Below are 19,934 nucleotides of genomic sequence, written 5' to 3' on the forward strand. Positions count from 1 at the left end.
GAATGTAATTTATATTTGTACTACTAAGTATGTTATGTGTTAATAATTTAAATGCATCGTACACAGATTAATATATGGGTTTTGCTATACTGGTGCAATGTACTTGGCGTTATTACATTTACCACAGTACAGATATTGCGTGATCTCAATCACCAAGTACATTTATTTGCCAGCAAACTGCTACATACGAAGAAGTCATGCACTGTTTGAATAATTTTACACTTGTTGCATCTATTTCCCAAAGTTCTTTTCAATATGAGCTTTGGACCGGCACTGGCAAAGTTAAATATAGATTTATTTATTTATTATTTTTTTTTTTTTACATTTTTTGCCTTTTTTACTAATTCATTCAGAAGTGTCAATAAATTTTCTCAGATTTAATTCCCAATGATTAGTAATGCTCATGTCTCTCCATGAATCACAGAGGATTCTTGTCATTACAGCACCTTCCCCTACCGGCATTTTTCCGTTCTGTAGCATATTTTTTTACAATCTCCCTCACGAGAGAGAGGTGAAACTCTGCTAGTGCCATTTTTCGCCCTGTTACCGACCAGTGCAGAGCATTAGCATTTAGAATGCATAAATTCAGAATTTGAAAAAAATATTTCTTGTACCATTTCACAGTCTTCGCACTGATCCCACTGAGCTCAGTTAAATGTCACAATGGTCAACTGCACCCATACTCAAATTGTAATCTAAAATACATTGTGGTTTCTTTATTTTTTTGCCAGTATTTCTGTCAGTCTTCTCTGTTTCAACCATTTGTGTTGTGTGACTTGTTGTCAACATGCACACCTCTCTCTTGTCGCACCATTTGATAGCAAGGATCTTGTCAGTGAACTTAAACTCAGTTTCTCCTCATTTTAATTTCTTCTGCAGTTTTGGCATGTTGCATCTATTCTTACGAACAGTGCCACATGCGGCTGTTCCATCGTTTTGAAGCCAGAGGAACAGGTCCGGGCTGGGGCACCAATTATCGACATATAGAATATGATTCTGTTCCGAATACGGTCCCATAAGAGTTGCCACTGCATTGTCACTTTTCCCTAAATTGTGGAACCAAATTTCCGTTGTTGTACCTGTATATACAATAAAATCCAAAATATACCCACTGTGACAGTCATGTAGTACAAATGTCTTTATTCCGAATCTACTTTGCTTGGTTGCAATAAATTGCTTAAAAGATGATTGTCCTTTGAACAGCATGAGACTTTCATCTATACAAAGCTTGTCGTGTGGACAAAATGAATTACGAAATGTCTTAAGAACTTTGTCAACAATCATCCTAATTTTAAATACACTGTTGCCTCCAGTACTTGCAGAGATATCATTGAAGTGTAGCTTTCTCAGAAGTACACAAAAACGGTCTTGGGACATAATTTTGCTGAAAACTGGTATGTTCAAAAGTGTATCATCTCTGGACCAATAACCAGTTCACTTGCACTATTAGAAAGTAAAAGCGATTTATTTTATCTGCAATAAATTGCAACAGTTCTTCAGACATAAATATCACAAAAAATGAAAGAATGTTTGGGTCAGTATCCAGCTGCCATTTGTGTCCTGAACTTGAGTCATGAAAGTAACAGCTTAGCAGTTAGAAATCGTTTTTTTTTTTTCAAGTCAAACGTGCCACTTAAGCACACTCTTTTTTGAACCATTTCACTGTCACTTTCTGATTCCTCAGATTCAGAGGAACTGCTTACTGTAATTCTTGCTCTCCCCTCTGATGTAAAGGACTGAGGACTACAGCTTTGAGATTCTGTTGAAGACTCATCACCGCCAGCAAACTCAGATAATTCACACTCACTGTTGCTCCTAGCGAACATATCCAGGATCTCTTTATCTCTGCAACCACGACGACGTGACATTTCTCCCATACAAAACATGAAAACTGGCGTAAACACGGGAAGCAAAGTCAATTCTGCAAAGAAGAAACATAGCAACAAACATATACACACTCTCAAACTATACAGTCAGACCACTGAAGAGCTACTGGAAGAGCAGGGTGGAAAGACAGCTCTGCACGTTTACGTGTCCATTGCACTCAGGTAGCTGTGACTCTGCGAGCCCAAACTCGTCCCTAGCAGTGAAATGCCGGTGGCACAGTACACATCAACACGACCTTAGCGTTGCAGGGAAGACCCAACTGCTGTGCTTAAACATGTCGGACGTGCCAGGGGAATGGCGAGACATGACGAGTTAACACATCCACAGCAGTCACAGGGTTAAATGCCACACCACCCCAATGCTCACCTCTCACAGATTGGGATTTTCAGTATGTTGATCATGACAATCTTCCCTACCACGGCACAAATATTTGCGACTACACAAATTTTCCCCCCTAAAGTTCCTTCATTGACTTGACTACCACAGGATACATTTATGATTACCTATAACGAATATGAATCATCCCATTCTAAATACAACACAATAAAATATAATATTTTTTGAACATCTCTGACTACTTTTATTTCATAATCAGAAACAGAGTTACTTATTGTTTCACTTTAGATGGTTTCTTAACTACCATTTAATTACAGTGCTAGCCCAAAAAGAATTACTAATCACTTAAGATATAACAGAACTTTTTCAGCACCCAGTGAACCAAAACAATATTCATAACTGTGTTAGGATCCACAAGACATTGTGTAGGTGAATTCTTGGAATTAGCTTACACATTTGGAAAAGTAGTCTGATAGCTACTATAAGTAGTTTCTAAAATACATCGATGTTGTGGGTACCAGCAGCTAATAGGACATGGAACCAAATATTCCAGCATTAACACAGGTTCAAAAACACTTTACTGCCACTAATCAGAGGGTTCACAGTTCCCTTTAAGCATTTAAATGTGTGTGTCATCGGTAGTATGCACGTGACAGGACACACTATCAATATGTTCCAAAATGCTGTACACAAAGCAGCATTTTTCTGAGGCTCATACCTCGAGTTCTATTGGTGACAGAAAGGCAGTTTCACGTGTTTTTGGTAGCCCTTGGGCTAGGGACCATTGGATGATATCTATGGGGTGTCTTAAGGGGTTATGGAGGCACCATTTAGTTCATGGGCAGCTCCTCAGAAAATCCAAAAAAGGTGTTTATCACCATTTTTTTGCCACCAGTAGCTGATATCTAAATAACTAACTGCAGCAAATTGCTCAAATTTTAAAGGTACATTTCTATTTCTAGGCATTTATCTAGAAGTTCCATCTTCCAATTTCCAAAAAATCTTTACCCATTATTGATGAACACCCCAAAAACATGGTTTTGAGGGACCAAAACCAAGCTGCAGATTCCAAGATGGCTATGCACAGCAATCCTGATCTTGAACAATATTGAAAATTAGTTGTGTTATTTGAATTCAACATAAGTAAACTATCAAAATTTTACACAGCTGTCAAGTTCTTTTCATACAAGTGGCATTACTTACTGCAGCAGGGAAAAGAAGAGAACCAGTGGAAAAATGCTCCTATCGAAGCACAAAAAAGGAGACTTTGCTTCTCTATAAAAGACTGATTGAAAAGTGGAGCACCAGCTCCTATGTTCCTCATCAGCACCTTCAAATTTTTTCCCAAAAATTTAGGCATAGCAACATGTTCACATTCTTTTTTGCTAAGAGGTAAGATGACAGTAGCAGTGGGAAAGAGATGGAAAAGTAATAAAAACTGGAATACAGTAGACAGCGGTTGTGATATAGAAAGAGAGAAGACAATGGTAGTGTGAGAGAAAAAGAGAGACAATGTGGCAGAGGAATATCGTTAGCAGTGACAGAACAGTGCTAAGAAAGAGTTAAGGAACAGTGTTAGTGGGAGAGGAATAAAGAGAAGGAGAAATTGAAACCAGTGACAATGAGAGGCAGAGTCTATGACAATGATAACAAGGAAGTGAGAGATAGTAACAGTGAGAAAAAACAGCAGTAGCAGAAAGGAATGAATAAGATAGTAGTAGTAAGATAGAGCATGAGGAAGACAGTGACAGCAGACAGCAGTAGTAGGACTGAATGAAGGAGACTGTGGCTACGAGAGAGGAGACAGGGACAGTTATAAAGATTTAAAGAAATAACGATGTTGAGTTGGGCTGAGTGAATGAGTGAGTGAGAATGGGCAAGTGGGAGCAGATGAGTGCAAGCGACTTACGACGATGGACTAGTGGGCGTGAGTGAGTTACAGTTAAGGGAACTTGTGTGTTTTAAGGGAACTTATGCAAATGTGTTTGCATGCCAAAATTTTTGGGAAAATTTTTATAGGTGTTGAGGAAGATATAATGAGGCAGCCAGTACCTCACTATTCAGAGTCTTTAAAAAGGAGCAAATTCGCTTTTTGTGCTTCAGTAGGAGAATTTTTTACTGGTTTGCAGTATGTTCCAGTTTCACATCAGTTATTTGTAAACTCCTCCCAGCAAAGAAATAAAAGCCAAAAAGTAGCACATGGCATCCAGCAATAACATAATACATAGTATCATAATATATAACCACTTCAGTAAAAGTTCTTAAAAATACTTACAGTTGCAGGACAACTTTTGACACTTTTCCCAGGCTAAAGAGAAGTGTAAAAGGAAGTATATCATTGATATGTCGTCTGGTGGGGACTGATGCAAGATTGTACAAGCCAACTCCACGCAAGCTCACAATGACACATTCTGGTTTCACTAATAATGTCTCAGCACGTACACTGAGTCCAGCCTCTAACTCTGAAAGATCTAAAGGACCAATTATCTGATTATAATTCCAAAGAACACTTCTTATATACTTAACATAATGTATATATTCTATTGCAGGAATATCAGAAAAACATGAACTGTACAAAATATTCAGAGTATGTAATTAACTTTTAAAAAAATGCAATTTTGTGTTCACATTGTATTACTAATAGCAGATTTTAAGAACATTTTTGAGCTCTAGTATTTGCATACAAAGTTGCACAGGGAAATATAAAATTACAGCATTTGTAAAAATCGACAGAAATAATACATGACAAGGAATGGATTTAGAAGATAAAGAACCATACAAACAGTAATCAACAGACAGCTTACCTTGGTTGGTGCCAATCCTATCTAGCACATCAGGGCGAAGAGTTACATCAACACAATTGTGCCCAACATCAACCATGATAACTTTACCTGTTACTTTTGCACCAACTTCTATTTTGATATCTGCAAAAAAAGAAATATATATGAAGTAAAAATATTTAAAGTTCCACACAATATAATGCATTAAAAACAGTTTTCTCGAAACCATACTGCATGGGTGCAGATTGTACTTCATTTAAATACAAGTGCCAACATTTTAAGGTTTAGGGATGGATGTACACAACACACTTCCACTGTTTCAGATCTGGACAATAATTATCACTCCAGCTGAACTGCAAATCAATATATACAATAAAAGTAAGTGTATGGATAAAAAACTACACACCAAGTGGAGGCAGAACACACAACTAAAAGGTATTACGTATGCATGCTTTCGGAGTCAGTGGCTCCTTCTTCTGGCAGAAGGGTTGAAGGGGAAGGAAGAGGGCTGAAGGAAAAGGACTGGTGAGGTTTAGGAAAAAGGGGAGAGTCCAGAAAAGTCATGCTCAACCCTGGGTCAGAGGTGACTTACCAGACTGGATGAGAAAGAAAGACTGATTGTTGGGGACTGCATCGAATGGGATTTGAAAAACTGAGAGCTTAGATGTGGAAGATAGAGTAATACACAAGACATAGATTACTGCTAAAACATTGTGTACAAGTTAATAAGAGCAAAAAGCTAAGTGTGCTATATGTGATAAAGGTGGGAGGCAAAAAATAGGTTATAAAATGAAAGATATAGGAAACTATAAAATGGAGTGAAGAAAGGAATACAGTAGACCCCTATTTTATGTTATTGTGGAGTCTAGACTTAAAAACCATAAAACTGAGGAAAATGCAGAATTGAGGAAAAAGTTAAAACAACCAAAATACAAACAAAAACATATGTAAATGGCATATATGATTAAAAACGATAATCCTCACCAATTTTATAAAATCTGTATAAGTGAAGGAAATTAAACGTACAATACTATGCTTATACAATAATCTGTGGCAATGAATTTCATCAGTTCTTAAAAAAAAAACTCGTCAAAACATTGAAATTGGTATCTGGTTACAAGGTAACCGAGTTATTTTCCAACATGCTACGACCACAAATAACCGCACTATTTTCCAACATGCTATGACCACAAATTATATGTCAAAACATGTGTTCTTGAGACACGTTTTGTTTGTGTTTACCCAGAAAAAGTGAAAATTTATGAACATGGCCAATTAAACCAAAAACTGTGAAGTATGGTGATATGCATTGGAAACTGATATGTGGTGGTGCGTCTTTTCCTTCCGCAGCCAATGGCAGTTTAATTGGGTTGAGTAGATTTCAAGCCGCATACACACTGAGCTGGAAACACGTTTTCGAAACCTGTTTCCATCTGCCTGATGTGGATGCCGTTTGGAAATATCTTTCGAAACATGGAAACATCTATCCATACCAGTGTCAGTATAGACCAAAGAAAACAACGTTTCAGGCCAGCTACCCCATATCACCACTGCACAAGTGTATGTTTATGCGTCACATTGTGTCATCTGTTGTATAGAGTTGTTAGGTGTTTTGTTTTCTCTTGCTTTATTAAGTTTTTCACCAAAAAAAATCAAAAAATAAATAAATTTGCAGTGGCCAAGGCATCAGACTGCTGAGTTGTTATTGTTGTACCAGCCCGATGGCTGTTTGTTGAATATATGAAGCAAGCAGCACAAGAACAACAATAAAACAATATACACTGCAGGAAACTGCTGTCATGCTTGGTAGACTACTGAGAAAGACTGCGTAGAAAACAAAATAAGTTTGTTTGTCATAGCTTGCTTCAAAATGTAAAATAAATAGTCAAGGCTCTGGAATAAATATCCCGTTGACAAAAAACGAAGACTAACAGCATTTCTGGTTGTAATTGTTTTCCTGAAATTTCTATGTCTTTCCAAGAAATGGTGATGCCATAAATTCAAAATCATTAGATGATACTCTAGTAAAATTATGGGAACTACAGCTGACTTCCATATTCAGTTCCCGTATGTAGCAAATTTTTCCCACCAGTTGTTCTACATTATGTTTTTGCTCACCAAGGATGACGACTATATGCAAAGCAACAACTCTATTTCTTACAACAACTAATCTGATTTTACCAACCATAACCAACCACTATACAAACTCTCAATCAAAATAATATCATAGTTTTAAAACCAATTACAAAATTCTTTGATAAACACAACCTCATTCTGTAAAATTACAAAACACTGAGAGATGCTTATGGCCTTCACGTCACAAGTAATGATAAGCAAATAATGAAAGAATGGCAACATCTTTCACTGTGTTTGTGTGAACCTTCAAGTATTAATGATGCAGCAGCACATATTACATTTCCTTGTCTCTGGACGCGATGTGGCAGAAAATACGAAAACAATGCAACATATGGCATTGCAGACGATGTGAATACACTGAGAAATGTTTACTATCAGGGTGGATAGAAACAGAGACAAGAAACAAAGTTAAACAGATGTGATACACTGCAGGAAATAATGTTTCTAACAGAAAGATGTTTCCAGTGGCAGTGTTGATGCAGCTTCACACTTTTTGCAGTTGTGACGTCCCTAGTGGGCTTTTGACTATCAACTTTTGCAAGCACTTGTGAAGGACCCCTGTGTGAACTGTGTGCATTTAGATTATTCATTTCCTTAGTAGTTGTGACATATTTGTGCAGTATGTCATTTCAAAACAATGGCAGATTGAAAATACATTACAAATATGTCACACTTATCATTTAATGTCAATTAATAAAGCATCAATAATGTCAGGCTTCAAAAGAGTTTATGATAACTATGCACAATATTAAATTCAGATGCAAAACCTGTAGCACAAATAGAAAACATCATGTTAGCTGATTAAGAGGTTATAGGTTCGCAACTTGCTGAGTGCCACCCCCCCCCCCCCCCCCCCCCCAACTTAGTGTTGTTATTGTGCTCATTATGATTGTAATAAAACATGTTCTGCAATGTTCAATGTTGTTAAACATTTCTGTCTGGTTAGAGAATACAGGATGAAATAAATATTTGCCTGTTTATTTCCAAATGTGTGGCAATTCCCGAGTGTGTGGTTCGACAGAAATCTAAGAGGACAGCTTACATTCCTGCAAGTTAAACGAGCAGCAATAAAATTCACACTGTTCCTTCTCACAAACACTTCGCTGTTTATTTCTGAATATGTGCCGATTTCTGAGTGTGTGGTTAGGCAGGAACCTAATAGGATAGCTAAATCTGAAAGTGAAATGATGAGCAATAACATTCATACTCTTCCCTGTCATGAACATTTCGTAAACTGTACAACCACAAACATATTCCTCTACAGAGTTCTTGTTGCAACTGAGATTCCCCCATCATTAACACATACATAAACATCAACTTGATGCTATAGCAACCGACAAGTCAATAGCCTTGTTCCTGGTCACCTTCACGGCGCCACCGAGTTATGATTATATCAGTTCTTGCAAAAAGTACTGTGAAATATACTTAATGTATCATCATTCTGCAGTGAAGTTAAACACTGCATGCTGTGTTGGCAACACTGATAGTGGATTACGTCAGCATTTCCTCTCTCACTTTTCCCCTCTCTGCAACGGCCTAAAATATTCCCTTAACTCTGTCATCACCCACAGTATGAACCGTCTGTCTTTGGTGCCACTTAAAACTCATTTAATCACACCAAATATCAATAGAAAGAAAATGGGATGAAGTCAAGCAGACGTCTAGTAAGACCATAGACTTGAGTAAATCTTAATAGAAAGAAACATAAAAACAGGGAATTTTTAACACTGACCTTAAGGTTTTGCAGAGGGGCTGCAAATTTATGGTGCAGAATTGCGAAAAACATAAAATCGGAGAATGTAAAATTGAAGTTTCACTGAAGCTGCTGTGAAAAAATGCTGATACTGAACCAGGAAGGCAGAGACTGGACCAGGGTGGTCCTTTCCTATACCAACCTTTTCATGGTTCACTAGGAGTATGCTTTCCTGAGATCCATAAGCCTACAGCCAATGATCTGGTTCAGATACATTGATGACATTTTTGCCGTATGGAGACTCATGGTGGGGCTGACCTATTAACTCCTGGAATCTCTAAATATACTCTCCTAATAAAATTTCACATGATCCTATTCCGAATCCCATGCCACTTTCCATGATGTTGATCTCATCCTCACCAAATGCCAGCTACACACTCCTGTTCACATTAAATTTACTAACAACAGTACTTACCTTCTGACAATTGCCATCCTTTCCATGTGAAACATTCTCTCTCATATAGCCTAGGAATTTGAGGCAAACTTATTTGTTCAAATGCAGACACTCTACAGCAACACACTACCATTCTCACATCAGCCTTCACTGGACATAATTACACAATAAGCCCAGTTCAAAACAGGTTTCCTGGGCCATCACATCTAATCCTGGTACTGCTGATCTCTCCAAAAAAATAACTTAGGAGTACACAATTTGTCACTCAATCTTATCCTGGTCTTGAACCAGCTACTTTGACAAGGCCATGGCTTCCTAAAATCATCCCCTGAAATAAATTCCATTCTGTCTGAGATTTTGCTCACCAAACCTAGAACAGTTTTTTGTTGTCCTCCCAACCTCCACAATATCTTATGAAACCTTACTCCTTTTGCATCCATCCCCTATCCTGTCGCTCATACCCCTGTGACCATCCCCACTGCAAAACTTGCCCTTTGACCCTCCTACCACCACCTATACCAGCCCTGTAACTGGCAAAACATAGACTGCAAATGGAGAGCCACCTGTGAAATGATACATTATATATCAGATATTATGTAAACGCTGTTTGGCCTTTTACATCAGCAAGACTACCACCAAGTTATTAATTATGACTAATGGGCATAGGCAGAGGGTGTATACTGGCAACACACAATATCCTGTTGCAGAGCGTGCCCTACAACATGACAGTCATGACCTTGGTGTCTGTTTCACCACATGTGAAATCTGGATTCTTCCCCTAGGCACCAGTTTCTCAGAACTCCGCAGGTGGTAACTGACACTAAAACATGTCGTTGGCTCTCGCCACCCACCAGACATTAACTTACATTAACTTCTTCAGTCCCACCATTTCTTCATAGTAGCTATTCCGTTCTTCAATCCGTTTTATAGTTTTCTACATTTTTCATTTCCTTATCTGTCAATTTTTTTGCCCTCCCACCTTTATCACATACACTGAACTTAGTTTTTCATTCTTTTCAACTGATGCACGATGTTTTAGCAGTAATCTCTACCTTCCATATTAACCTACCTTCGACCCTTAAGCTCTCAAATTTTCAAATCTCGTCCCATGCAGTCCCCAACAGTCAGTCTTTCCTTCTCATCCCATCTGGTAAGGCTCCTCTGACCCTGGGTTCAAAGTAACTTTTCCACACTCTAAACCTTTTTCTAAACCTCACTAGTCCTTTTCCTCCACCCCTCTTCCTTCCCTTTCAACCCTTCTGCAAAGAGAAAGAGCCACTGACTCCAAAAGCTTGCATACATAATACCTTCGATATGTGTGTTCCCTGCCGCCATTTGACGAGATTTTTTATCTACCTAATTACATTATATTTTCAAAAATTAATTATTTTTGTCAATAATTGTACGTGTTGTTTGTCCATGTACGCTGCTATAATTCCACAGTTCACCCCTGGAGCCCTATCAGGGTTATCCAATATGGTTTTGGTTTGGAACTGCATGATTTGGGTTCGAAGATATGGCTGTTAAAAGAGAGCATCACAGTAGACTCCTTATGTGAAATCAGTGAAACAGCTTAGAATCAAATGTCAGAGAACTCCTTCTAGAATATTCATGATTGTTGTAGAATAATCCAAAATGTTATAGAATCATCCAGAAGGTTCAAGAATGTTCTATAATGTTCCACATTATTAGGATAGATACAAAATCTACTCATCAAGCGCTGGCAGAACACACACATAATAGACAGTTGTAATTGGCAGGTTTTCGGAGTGAGTGGTTCCTTCTTCAGGCAGAAGGGTTGAAGGGGAAGGAAGAGGGGTGAAGGAAAAGGACTAGAGAAGTCTAAGAATAGTGGTTGATTTTGGGAAAGTCATCCAGAACCGCGGGTCATGGGTAGACGCGGGTAGGGGTATACTTACTGTATGGACGAGAAGGAAAGACTGATTGTTGGGGACTGCATCGGATGATATTCACCAGATGCACAATCTGGATTCTTCTCCCAGACACCAGTTGCTCACAATTCCACAGGTGGGAACTAGCACTACAACACGTCCTTGGTTCTTACCATCCATCTGGCCTTAATTTACGTTAACTCAGGCATGATGTTTAAGCAGTAATACCTGTCTGCATTTTACCCTGTCTTCCACCTTTAAGCCCTCACATTTTCAAATCTCGTCCGATGCAGTCCCCAACAATCCGTCTTTCCTTCTCATCCCGTATGTTAAGTTCCATGATGTATAATAATGGTCTCAAATGTTCTGTTATCCTCTTGTGGTGAGGATATATTCCAACTTAGAAGGGTGTGTGAGGATACTTTTGGAAATCAACTAGAGCAAATCAAGAAAAAGAGAAAGTGTGATAGAAAGTGAAATAATTCTAAGCAAAAGTGAATTGTTTATGTTAATATTAGTGTGTTAAGTATGTTAACACTTAAAAGAACGCCAACATATGAAAGAAGAGGAGATCTTGCCAGTGGTGAATTGAAAAGAAGCAAGCACAAAGAAAAATGAGGAGAAGAAACAAATGTGGAGCAAGATGCACATTTACCTTAACAACAGAAGAGAATGAATAAAGAGAGAGGAAACTTAATAGTTGAAAACAAAATGGAAGTAGAGACACATAGCAGGCAGACAGAGAAACTGCTGAAGAAACCATGTAACAAAATTAATTAAGCAGTGTTGCAGTCAGTGAAGTCTGTGAAAGACAATAGAGTGACATTTGTGAAAAACAATTAAAAAGTAGATATTACTGTTTGGAAGGTGAAACATTCCTTTATGATACTGTTAAGACTACAACACACATAAACTTGTCACTGGCACAACAGATCATGTGTGTCAGTTCTGCACTGCCAAGAAATTCAATATAGAATGCACTGCATGAATAGAAAAATTTGATTAGCATCATTGGAAGTGCCTCCACCAGAATAATTACATTACATGACTAGATAAACTCCAGAATCAAAGCATTTTCCACAAAATATTTCAGTTTACAATGCTCACTTTCAAATGACATCATTTGGTGATACTTCAGTGAGCAGTGAATGAAATCAATTCAAGCCTGCGTTTTCCATTAAAAGGCAAGTTTATTATTGAGTGGGATCGTTGCTACTTTTATCAAACATTGTCGACTGAATGAACATCAGACTCTCAAGTCAATAAATTTGCCGTTGTAATGATGACAGTCTGCGGAAACACATCTTTCTCACAATGCACTTCAATATCCATTAATTTTTGTAAGAGGAGAAATGATTTCTATTTCAATTCGAAAAAAGTAATCCAAAATACAAGTGTAGGAATGAACAGAAAAGTAACATTGATGGAATTTTACGTGTATCGCATAATGATCAGAGACGACAAGGGATACAATCACATACCCTATTTCCATCATTTATTTTGTGTTATAACATGTCACTTCTATGGAATAACATGTTCCATTTCTAACCCCTTAGGCTGTCGAAAGATGTTCATGAAAACCTGAAATGATGTTTAGGCAGCTGCTAAGTGTGGAACATCCCACTGTGCCTGCTCTGGTTTGCCATATGTACAGATTTGGCATAAAATTCAGAACATTGACAAAGTGCGACAGTGAGTCAGTGTCTCCACTTGATTAGGAGGCCTGCCTATGCTTTGGCGTCACAGTCTTGCGGTGCCTTGGAAGTCGCAGAGCAAATGGTGCAGACAACAATGTCAACACAAGAACAGTTGAAGGTTATAGACGAGAACTGTCATTCTGTAATGTCAAATGAATACAGCATACGTGTTATGATCTACTGTGAGCTACAAATTATGAGCCATTATTTATCACCCACAACTATAAACAAAATTGTACAGTGGAAAAATGCTATTATAATTCAGAAGAGTTATTGTGAAAAGTGACTGTCATTTTAGTACCTTGAATATCACCTCACTCTCATCACCTGTCCACTGCAGAAGGTGAAAAAGTGACAGCACTGTATAGCCGGTCCACTACAGCAAGTAACTTCAAGAATGGTGACCACAAGGTACTTGTAAGGAAAAGGTGGCACCCATATCAGCAGGGAAACGGATCGTGCTTGCAGTAGAAAATACCGAAAACCATGTGCAACACTTCAATTTCAACAGTTTTTAGCTGATACATACACAAAAGCAGTAGAAAATACCGAAAACCATGTGTAACACTTCAATTTCAACAGTTTTTAGCTGATACATACACAAAAGCAGAGAGAGAACAAATGATATTCATGCAACAGAACCAAAAGAAACTGTGTGCATATGAGTATATTACTTTCAGAGATAGAATCACAAGTGGCAGCAACATTTCCAACATTGGAATACTAACGATTTTGTCACAAACTTATATAGGAAGCCCATATGAAATGCAAAAGCAAACATTTTAAAAAAGCTTAGAAACAAGCCTGGGACAATTGATGGAAATAAAGGGGAGACAAATTGTATTAACAAAATTTAACAGAAACAGAACTTTACCACATTGTCAAACCTTCCACAATGTCCACGATATTCATGCAACAGAACCAAAAGAAACTGTGTGCATATGAGTATAATACTTTCAGAGATAGTACAACATACGTTCTACAGACTCTCCATTACCAGTGACAGTAGGAAAATGGCTTTTCATATTTTTGTTAAAATTACACTTTCACTGTGGCATAATGAAACAGTGATTGTACAGATTCAAAACTGGCATGTATCCACTATAACACCTTCAGACTGCTTACCACAACAGAAAAGGAAATTCTTACTGTCTAAGCCACTAATGCTTTCTAAAAATGTATTGATTCCCAGACATAAGCTTTTCACTCTCACAGAACTCTTCTTATATTTGAACTCAAAATATGTTCAAGAATTCTGCAGCATATCAATGTTAAGGATATTGGTCTGTAATTTTGCGGGTCCATTCTTCTACCCTTCTTATATACTTTTTTTTTTTTTTTTTTGCACACTACTAAAGCTGTATTCAAACGTTACAGGGTTGTTTTTTTCTACCCAGATATATTTCTATATTCAGAGCAAGTTGCCTTTCCACACACTAGCTAGAAATATTTTCTAAGTCATATTGCATCCTACAACACTCACTCAACCACAACAGCTTCCTGTACACCAAAATGTTATCAGCAAACAGCAACATACTTCTGCTCCGCCCATCCATCAGATCACTGATGTACATAGAGAATAACAGTGGTCCTATCACACTTCCCTGGTGCACTTCAGACAATACCCTTGTCTCTGATGAACACTCATTCAGTTGCACACTTTCTGGAGTTGCTACTGTTGTTAAATGTTAACATACTGAAATCTCACAAATTCATCATGCTGTGGCAACTAGCTACCCCAAAAGCTTTCCAAAGTCACACTTAACATCTAACACTATTGCCAAATAGGTACCCCTTGACAGATTAAAAATACCTCTGAATGCTAGTTGGAATATGATATATCAAACTAAACTCAAATCCACAATTTCAATAATAACTAAGCAGCAGTTTTATGTTTTTCAAACATAAAAAGTTATCCATATTAATGACAGTTAATTCACTAAATTAAAACTATTTCACCTCCCCTTCAGCCACACAAAATTAAAATGCTTTCTGCATCACATTACCTGGATTATAATGATGAGATTCAACAACAGCTCGAACACCTGACGTAAGTTGCAAAACAGCACCCAAGCTTGAAACTGATGAGACACAACCTTCAACAACCATACCAGGTTTTAGATGTGCTAGTGGCTCATTCTTCTCACTCAGATGGTGTAATATTCGCTGCTTGTCATGCAAATAGCTAGCCAATAACAGCACACCATCCTTAAAAGTAGACAAAACATAATTAACTGCTGCACAATTACGTCCACAATGATAGTAAGGCAAGCAGCTGCATCATGAGACAATAATACAAGAAAGGACAAGCACGCAAAGTTAAAAATTAATATTTTGACATCTGTTGTAGACACTATCCTCAGCAATGCAATTTTTCTGAAGAATGAAATGCCTGCCCTACTTATAATAATATTCTCAATTTATCTTTTTCTTCTTGCTTTTGTACTGGTGTAGTGCTGTTTTTTCTTGCCCACATCTGTCTCTGTTTGTGATATATAACAAACTTCAACAGTTATAAGGACATAAAGAGGTTCTTTACAACCGTCAAAGTTTGTTGGTAAATGTTATTCTTACAGGTGTTTATTTTTAGTCGAGGAGTGTAGGTAAGATATTTTCTTGTGACAGAGATAAGTGTCACTGTACAAGGGCCACTAAAGATGTCACAATCTTTTACTAACACAGCAAATGCAATTGCAGTGTTTGTGACATCACTGGTATTGATGAATACTATTAGTGAACTTATGAATTTCAAATTTTGGCACTTTTTACCAAATTTTCAAAAAGTTATACAAAATGTGTCAGTCGTCATATTTCAGCTGAATGAAGAAATCCAGGCAGTTATAAAGCATAGCACACAGAGAGCACAATATTACTTTAAATGAGATAGTTGTTTGAAAACAGCTTTTTTCACATGAATTAATGATTGTGTACAGGATGTCTGATAAGTCTCTCCCTATTTTTTTAAAGTTTTAATTTATTTATTTACGAACCAATTTTCTTAGAACTACTTTTGTTGAATCAGCACTCCTCGGTGTTGGCTTCAACACCATTTTTCTTTTGTTTCAGTTGGAAAATACCGCCTCTGTTGAGTTTGGAACAACGGGCCAAAATGGCAGCTCGTTATGAGGTCTGGGGATCTGTGGTGCGAGTACGAAGTTGGTGGAGCGCTGAATGAGGGAGCCATGCAATGCTAGATGCAAAAACAGTTAAAAATTACCATTCCAAATTACTAACAACATGGAGTGTTGCTGATGCAATAAGATCAGAAAGATCAACTTCATGGACACCAGAGTTCGTGAAATGTTCACAAGGAGCCCTAAGAATCTCCTGAAAGTGGTCTTTCACATTATGTAGCTGCAATGGTTCTTAAGAAGGATATCACTTTTACACTGTGGAAGCCATATTATGTGCAGCAATTGTTTCCTGATGACTGTGACAGAAGAATGGAATTTGGAGAAAAATTCTTTTGTTGGAATGATGATTGGCCTGAATTTTTTGAGAACATTCTGTGGACCAATGATGCAGTTTTCCACATTGGAGTATTAGTAAACAGACATAACTGCCATTATTGGACAGATAAAAACCGATCTGAATGTGTTGAAAAAGGACAGGGGTGTCCGAAGGTAACAGTGTGGTGTGATAAGTTACACAAAGCTGTTGATCTGTTCTTTCTAAGGAACACAATGAATGGCAAAAGATACCTGGAAATGTTGCAAGATCGTGTCTGGCCAGTAATTTCACAAGGGAACAACTCACAGCTTCACTTCACGCAGAATGGAACACCTGCACATTTTGCAAATGATGTCTGCGAATGGCTGCATGATCATTTCCCATGTCATTGGATTGGCAGACATGGTACACATGAATGACCTACCCACAGCCCTGATTTAATGCCTTACAATGTTTTTTTGCTGGTTGTGGGCTGAGGAGGATTTATACAAGATAAACTACAGAACTAAGATGAATTGGAAGTAGTAATATCTAATGTGTTAGCCAATGGTCCACTTAACATGTTACGAGCAGCAGTATCGTACATACCAGTTCATTTCAAAATTTTTTTAGAGAATGCTAGACTTTATGTGGGGGTGAAAAATGATGTTAAACAAAACCCCAAGAAGTGTTGTTTCTAACAAAAGTAGTCCTAAGAAAATTGGTTCATGAATAAAGAAATTATAACTGTTTAAAAATAAGGAGTGAGTTATCAAACATCCTGTTTAAATATTTGATGGCTGCATAATTTCAATAATTTCTCTTCTATTTCAATATGAATCCTGCTTCAAGACAACTTTATTCACAAATTGAGTAAAACATTCAATGCAACTGTCTTCCACTCCAGTTAATGCCCCCCCCCCCCTTTTACACACACACACACACACACACACACACACACACACACACACACACACGGTAATCAACAAGGTATTTGACTATCATGGATACTGGATCAGACTTACCGTGGCCCATGCCTTAACTTCACACTATCCTCTGCACTGTACCCGTGGTCTAGGGGTCGTGTCTAATCAAAATGTCTTCGGTCCCGGGTTTGATCCCCGCCACTGCCTAAATTTTGATAAATAATTAGCATTGGCGGCTGAACACTTCCGGCATAAGAAGTCAGCCTCATTCTGCCAACGGCCTTGTCAAAGAGGGCGGAGGAGCGGATAGAGGTGTTCAGGGCACTCTCTTGTCCTAGGGGTGGGAAATTGCCCCTAAAGGCAGAAGAATCAGCAATGATCAACGACATGAGGATGCAGAAGGCAATGGAAACCACTGCATTAAAGACACGTAATGTGTAACCACAGGACATGTGGCCTGTAACTGAAGAAGTGTCATGATGATCTCTCCATAGGCAAAAGATTCCGGAATAGTCCCCCATTCGGATCTCCGGGAGGGGACTGCCAAGGGGGAGGTTACCATGAGAAAAAGACTGAATAATCTACGAAAGGATAATGTTCTGCGAGTCGGGGCGTGGAATGTCAGAAGCTTGAACGTGGTAGGAAAACTAAAAAATCTGAAAGGGAAATGCAAAAGCTCAATCTAGCTATAGTAGGGGTCAGTGAAGTGAAGTGGAAGGAAGACAAGGATTTCTGGTCAGATGAGTATCGGGTAATATCAACAGCAGCAGAAAATGGTGTAACAGGTGTAGGATTCGTTATGAATAGGAAGGTAGGGCAGAGGGTGTGTTACTGTGAACAGTTCAGTGACCGGGTTGTTCTAATCAGAATCGACAGCAGACCAACACCGACAACGATAGTTCAGGTATACATACCGACGTCGCAAGCTGAAGATGAACAGATAGAGAAAATGTGTGAGGATATTGAAAGGGTAATGCAGTATGTGAAGGGGGACGAAAATCTAATAGTCATGGCCTACTGGAATGCAGTTGTAGGGGAAGGAGTAGAAGGAAAGGTTACAGGAGAATATGGGCTTGGGACAAGGAATGAAAGAGGAGAAAGACTAATTGAGTTCTGTAACAAGTTCCAGCTAGTAATAGCGAACACCCTGTTCAAGAATCACAAGGGGAGGAGGTACACTTGGAAAAGGCCGGGAGATACGGGAAGATTTCAATTAGATTACATCATGGTCAGACAGAGATTCCGAAATCAGATACTGGATTGTAAGGCGTACCCCGGAGCAGATATAGACTCAGACCACAATATAGTAGTGATGAAGAGTAGGCTGAAGTTCAAGACATTAGTCAGGAAGAATCAATACGCAAAGAAGTTGGATACGGAAGTACTAAGGAATGATGAGATACGTTTGAAGTTCTCTAACGCTATAGATACAGCAATAAGGAATAGGGCCATCACAGAGGTTGGGAAGGAAAACATAGGTACAAAGAAGGTAGCTGCGAAGAAACCATGGGCAACAGAAGAAATACTTCAGTTGATTGATGAAAGGGGGGAAGCACAAACATGTTCCGGGAAAATCAGGAATACAGAAATACAAGTCGCTAAGGAATGAAATAAATAGGAAGTGCAGGGAAGCTAAGACGAAATGGCTGCAGGAAAAATGTGAAGACATCAAAAAAGATATGATTGTCGGAAGGACAGACTCAGCATACAGGAAAGTCAAAACAACCTTTGGTGACATTAAAAGCAACGGTGGTAACATTAAGAGTGCAATGGGAATTCCATTGTTAAATGCAGAGGAGAGAGCATATAGGTGGAAAAAATACATTGAAAGCCTCTATGAGGGTGAAGATTTGTCTGATGTGATAGAAGAAGAAACAGGAGTCAATTTAGAAGAGATAGGGGATCCAGTATTAGAATCGGAATTTAAAAGAGCTTTGGAGGACTTACGGTCAAATAAGGCAGAAGGGATAGATAACATTCCATCAGAATTTCTAAAATCATTGGGGGAAGTGGCAACAAAACGACTATTCACATTGGTGTGTAGAATATATGAGTCTGGCGATATACCGTCTGACTTTCGGAAAAGTATCATCCACACAATTCCGAAGACAGCAAGAGCTGACAAGTGTGAGAATTATCGCACAATCAGCTTAACAGCTCATGCATCGAAGCTGCTTACAAAAATAATATACAGAAGAATGGAAAAGAAAATTGAGACTGCACTAGGTGACGATCAGTTCGGCTTTAGGAAAAGTAAGGGGACGAGAGAGGCAATTCTGACATTACAGCTAATAATGGAAGCAAAGCTAAAGAAAAATCAAGACACTTTCATAGGATTTGTCGACCTGGAAAAAGCGTTCGACAATATAAAATGGTGCAAGCTGTTCGAGATTCTGAAAAAAGTAGGGGTAAGCTATCGGGAGAGACAGGTCATATACAATATGTAAAACAAACAAGAGGGAATAATAAGAGTGGACGATCAAGAACGAAATGCTCGTATTAAGAAGGGTGTAAGACAAGGCTGTAGCCTTTCGCCCCTACTCTTCAATCTGTACATCGAGGAAGCAATGATGGAAATAAAAGAAAGGTTCAGGAGTGGAATTAAAATACAAGGTGAAAGGATATCAATGATACGATTCACTGATGACATTGCTATCCTGAGTGACAGTGAAGAAGAATTAAGTGATCTGCTGAACGGAATGAA

The 19,934-nt window shown here is 38.3% G+C and overlaps 1 protein-coding gene across 1 annotated transcript in view; it reads right to left on the reverse strand.

Moving 5' to 3' along the window:
- The window catches only part of LOC126473883 (protein RRP5 homolog), a 182,881-nt gene that overhangs the window by 51,784 nt on the left and 111,163 nt on the right, over window positions 1–19,934 (reverse strand). Inside the window, exons 14-16 of the mRNA XM_050101221.1 lie at window positions 14,882–15,083; window positions 5,028–5,147; window positions 4,499–4,694 (exon numbers count right to left, since the gene is read on the reverse strand). Coding sequence (XP_049957178.1) covers window positions 4,499–4,694; window positions 5,028–5,147; window positions 14,882–15,083 — 518 coding nt within the window. The remainder of the gene's footprint in view (window positions 1–4,498; window positions 4,695–5,027; window positions 5,148–14,881; window positions 15,084–19,934) is intronic.

This window comes from Schistocerca serialis, chromosome 4, assembly GCF_023864345.2.
Source record: "Schistocerca serialis cubense isolate TAMUIC-IGC-003099 chromosome 4, iqSchSeri2.2, whole genome shotgun sequence".
Lineage (NCBI taxonomy): Eukaryota > Metazoa > Arthropoda > Insecta > Orthoptera > Acrididae > Schistocerca > Schistocerca serialis.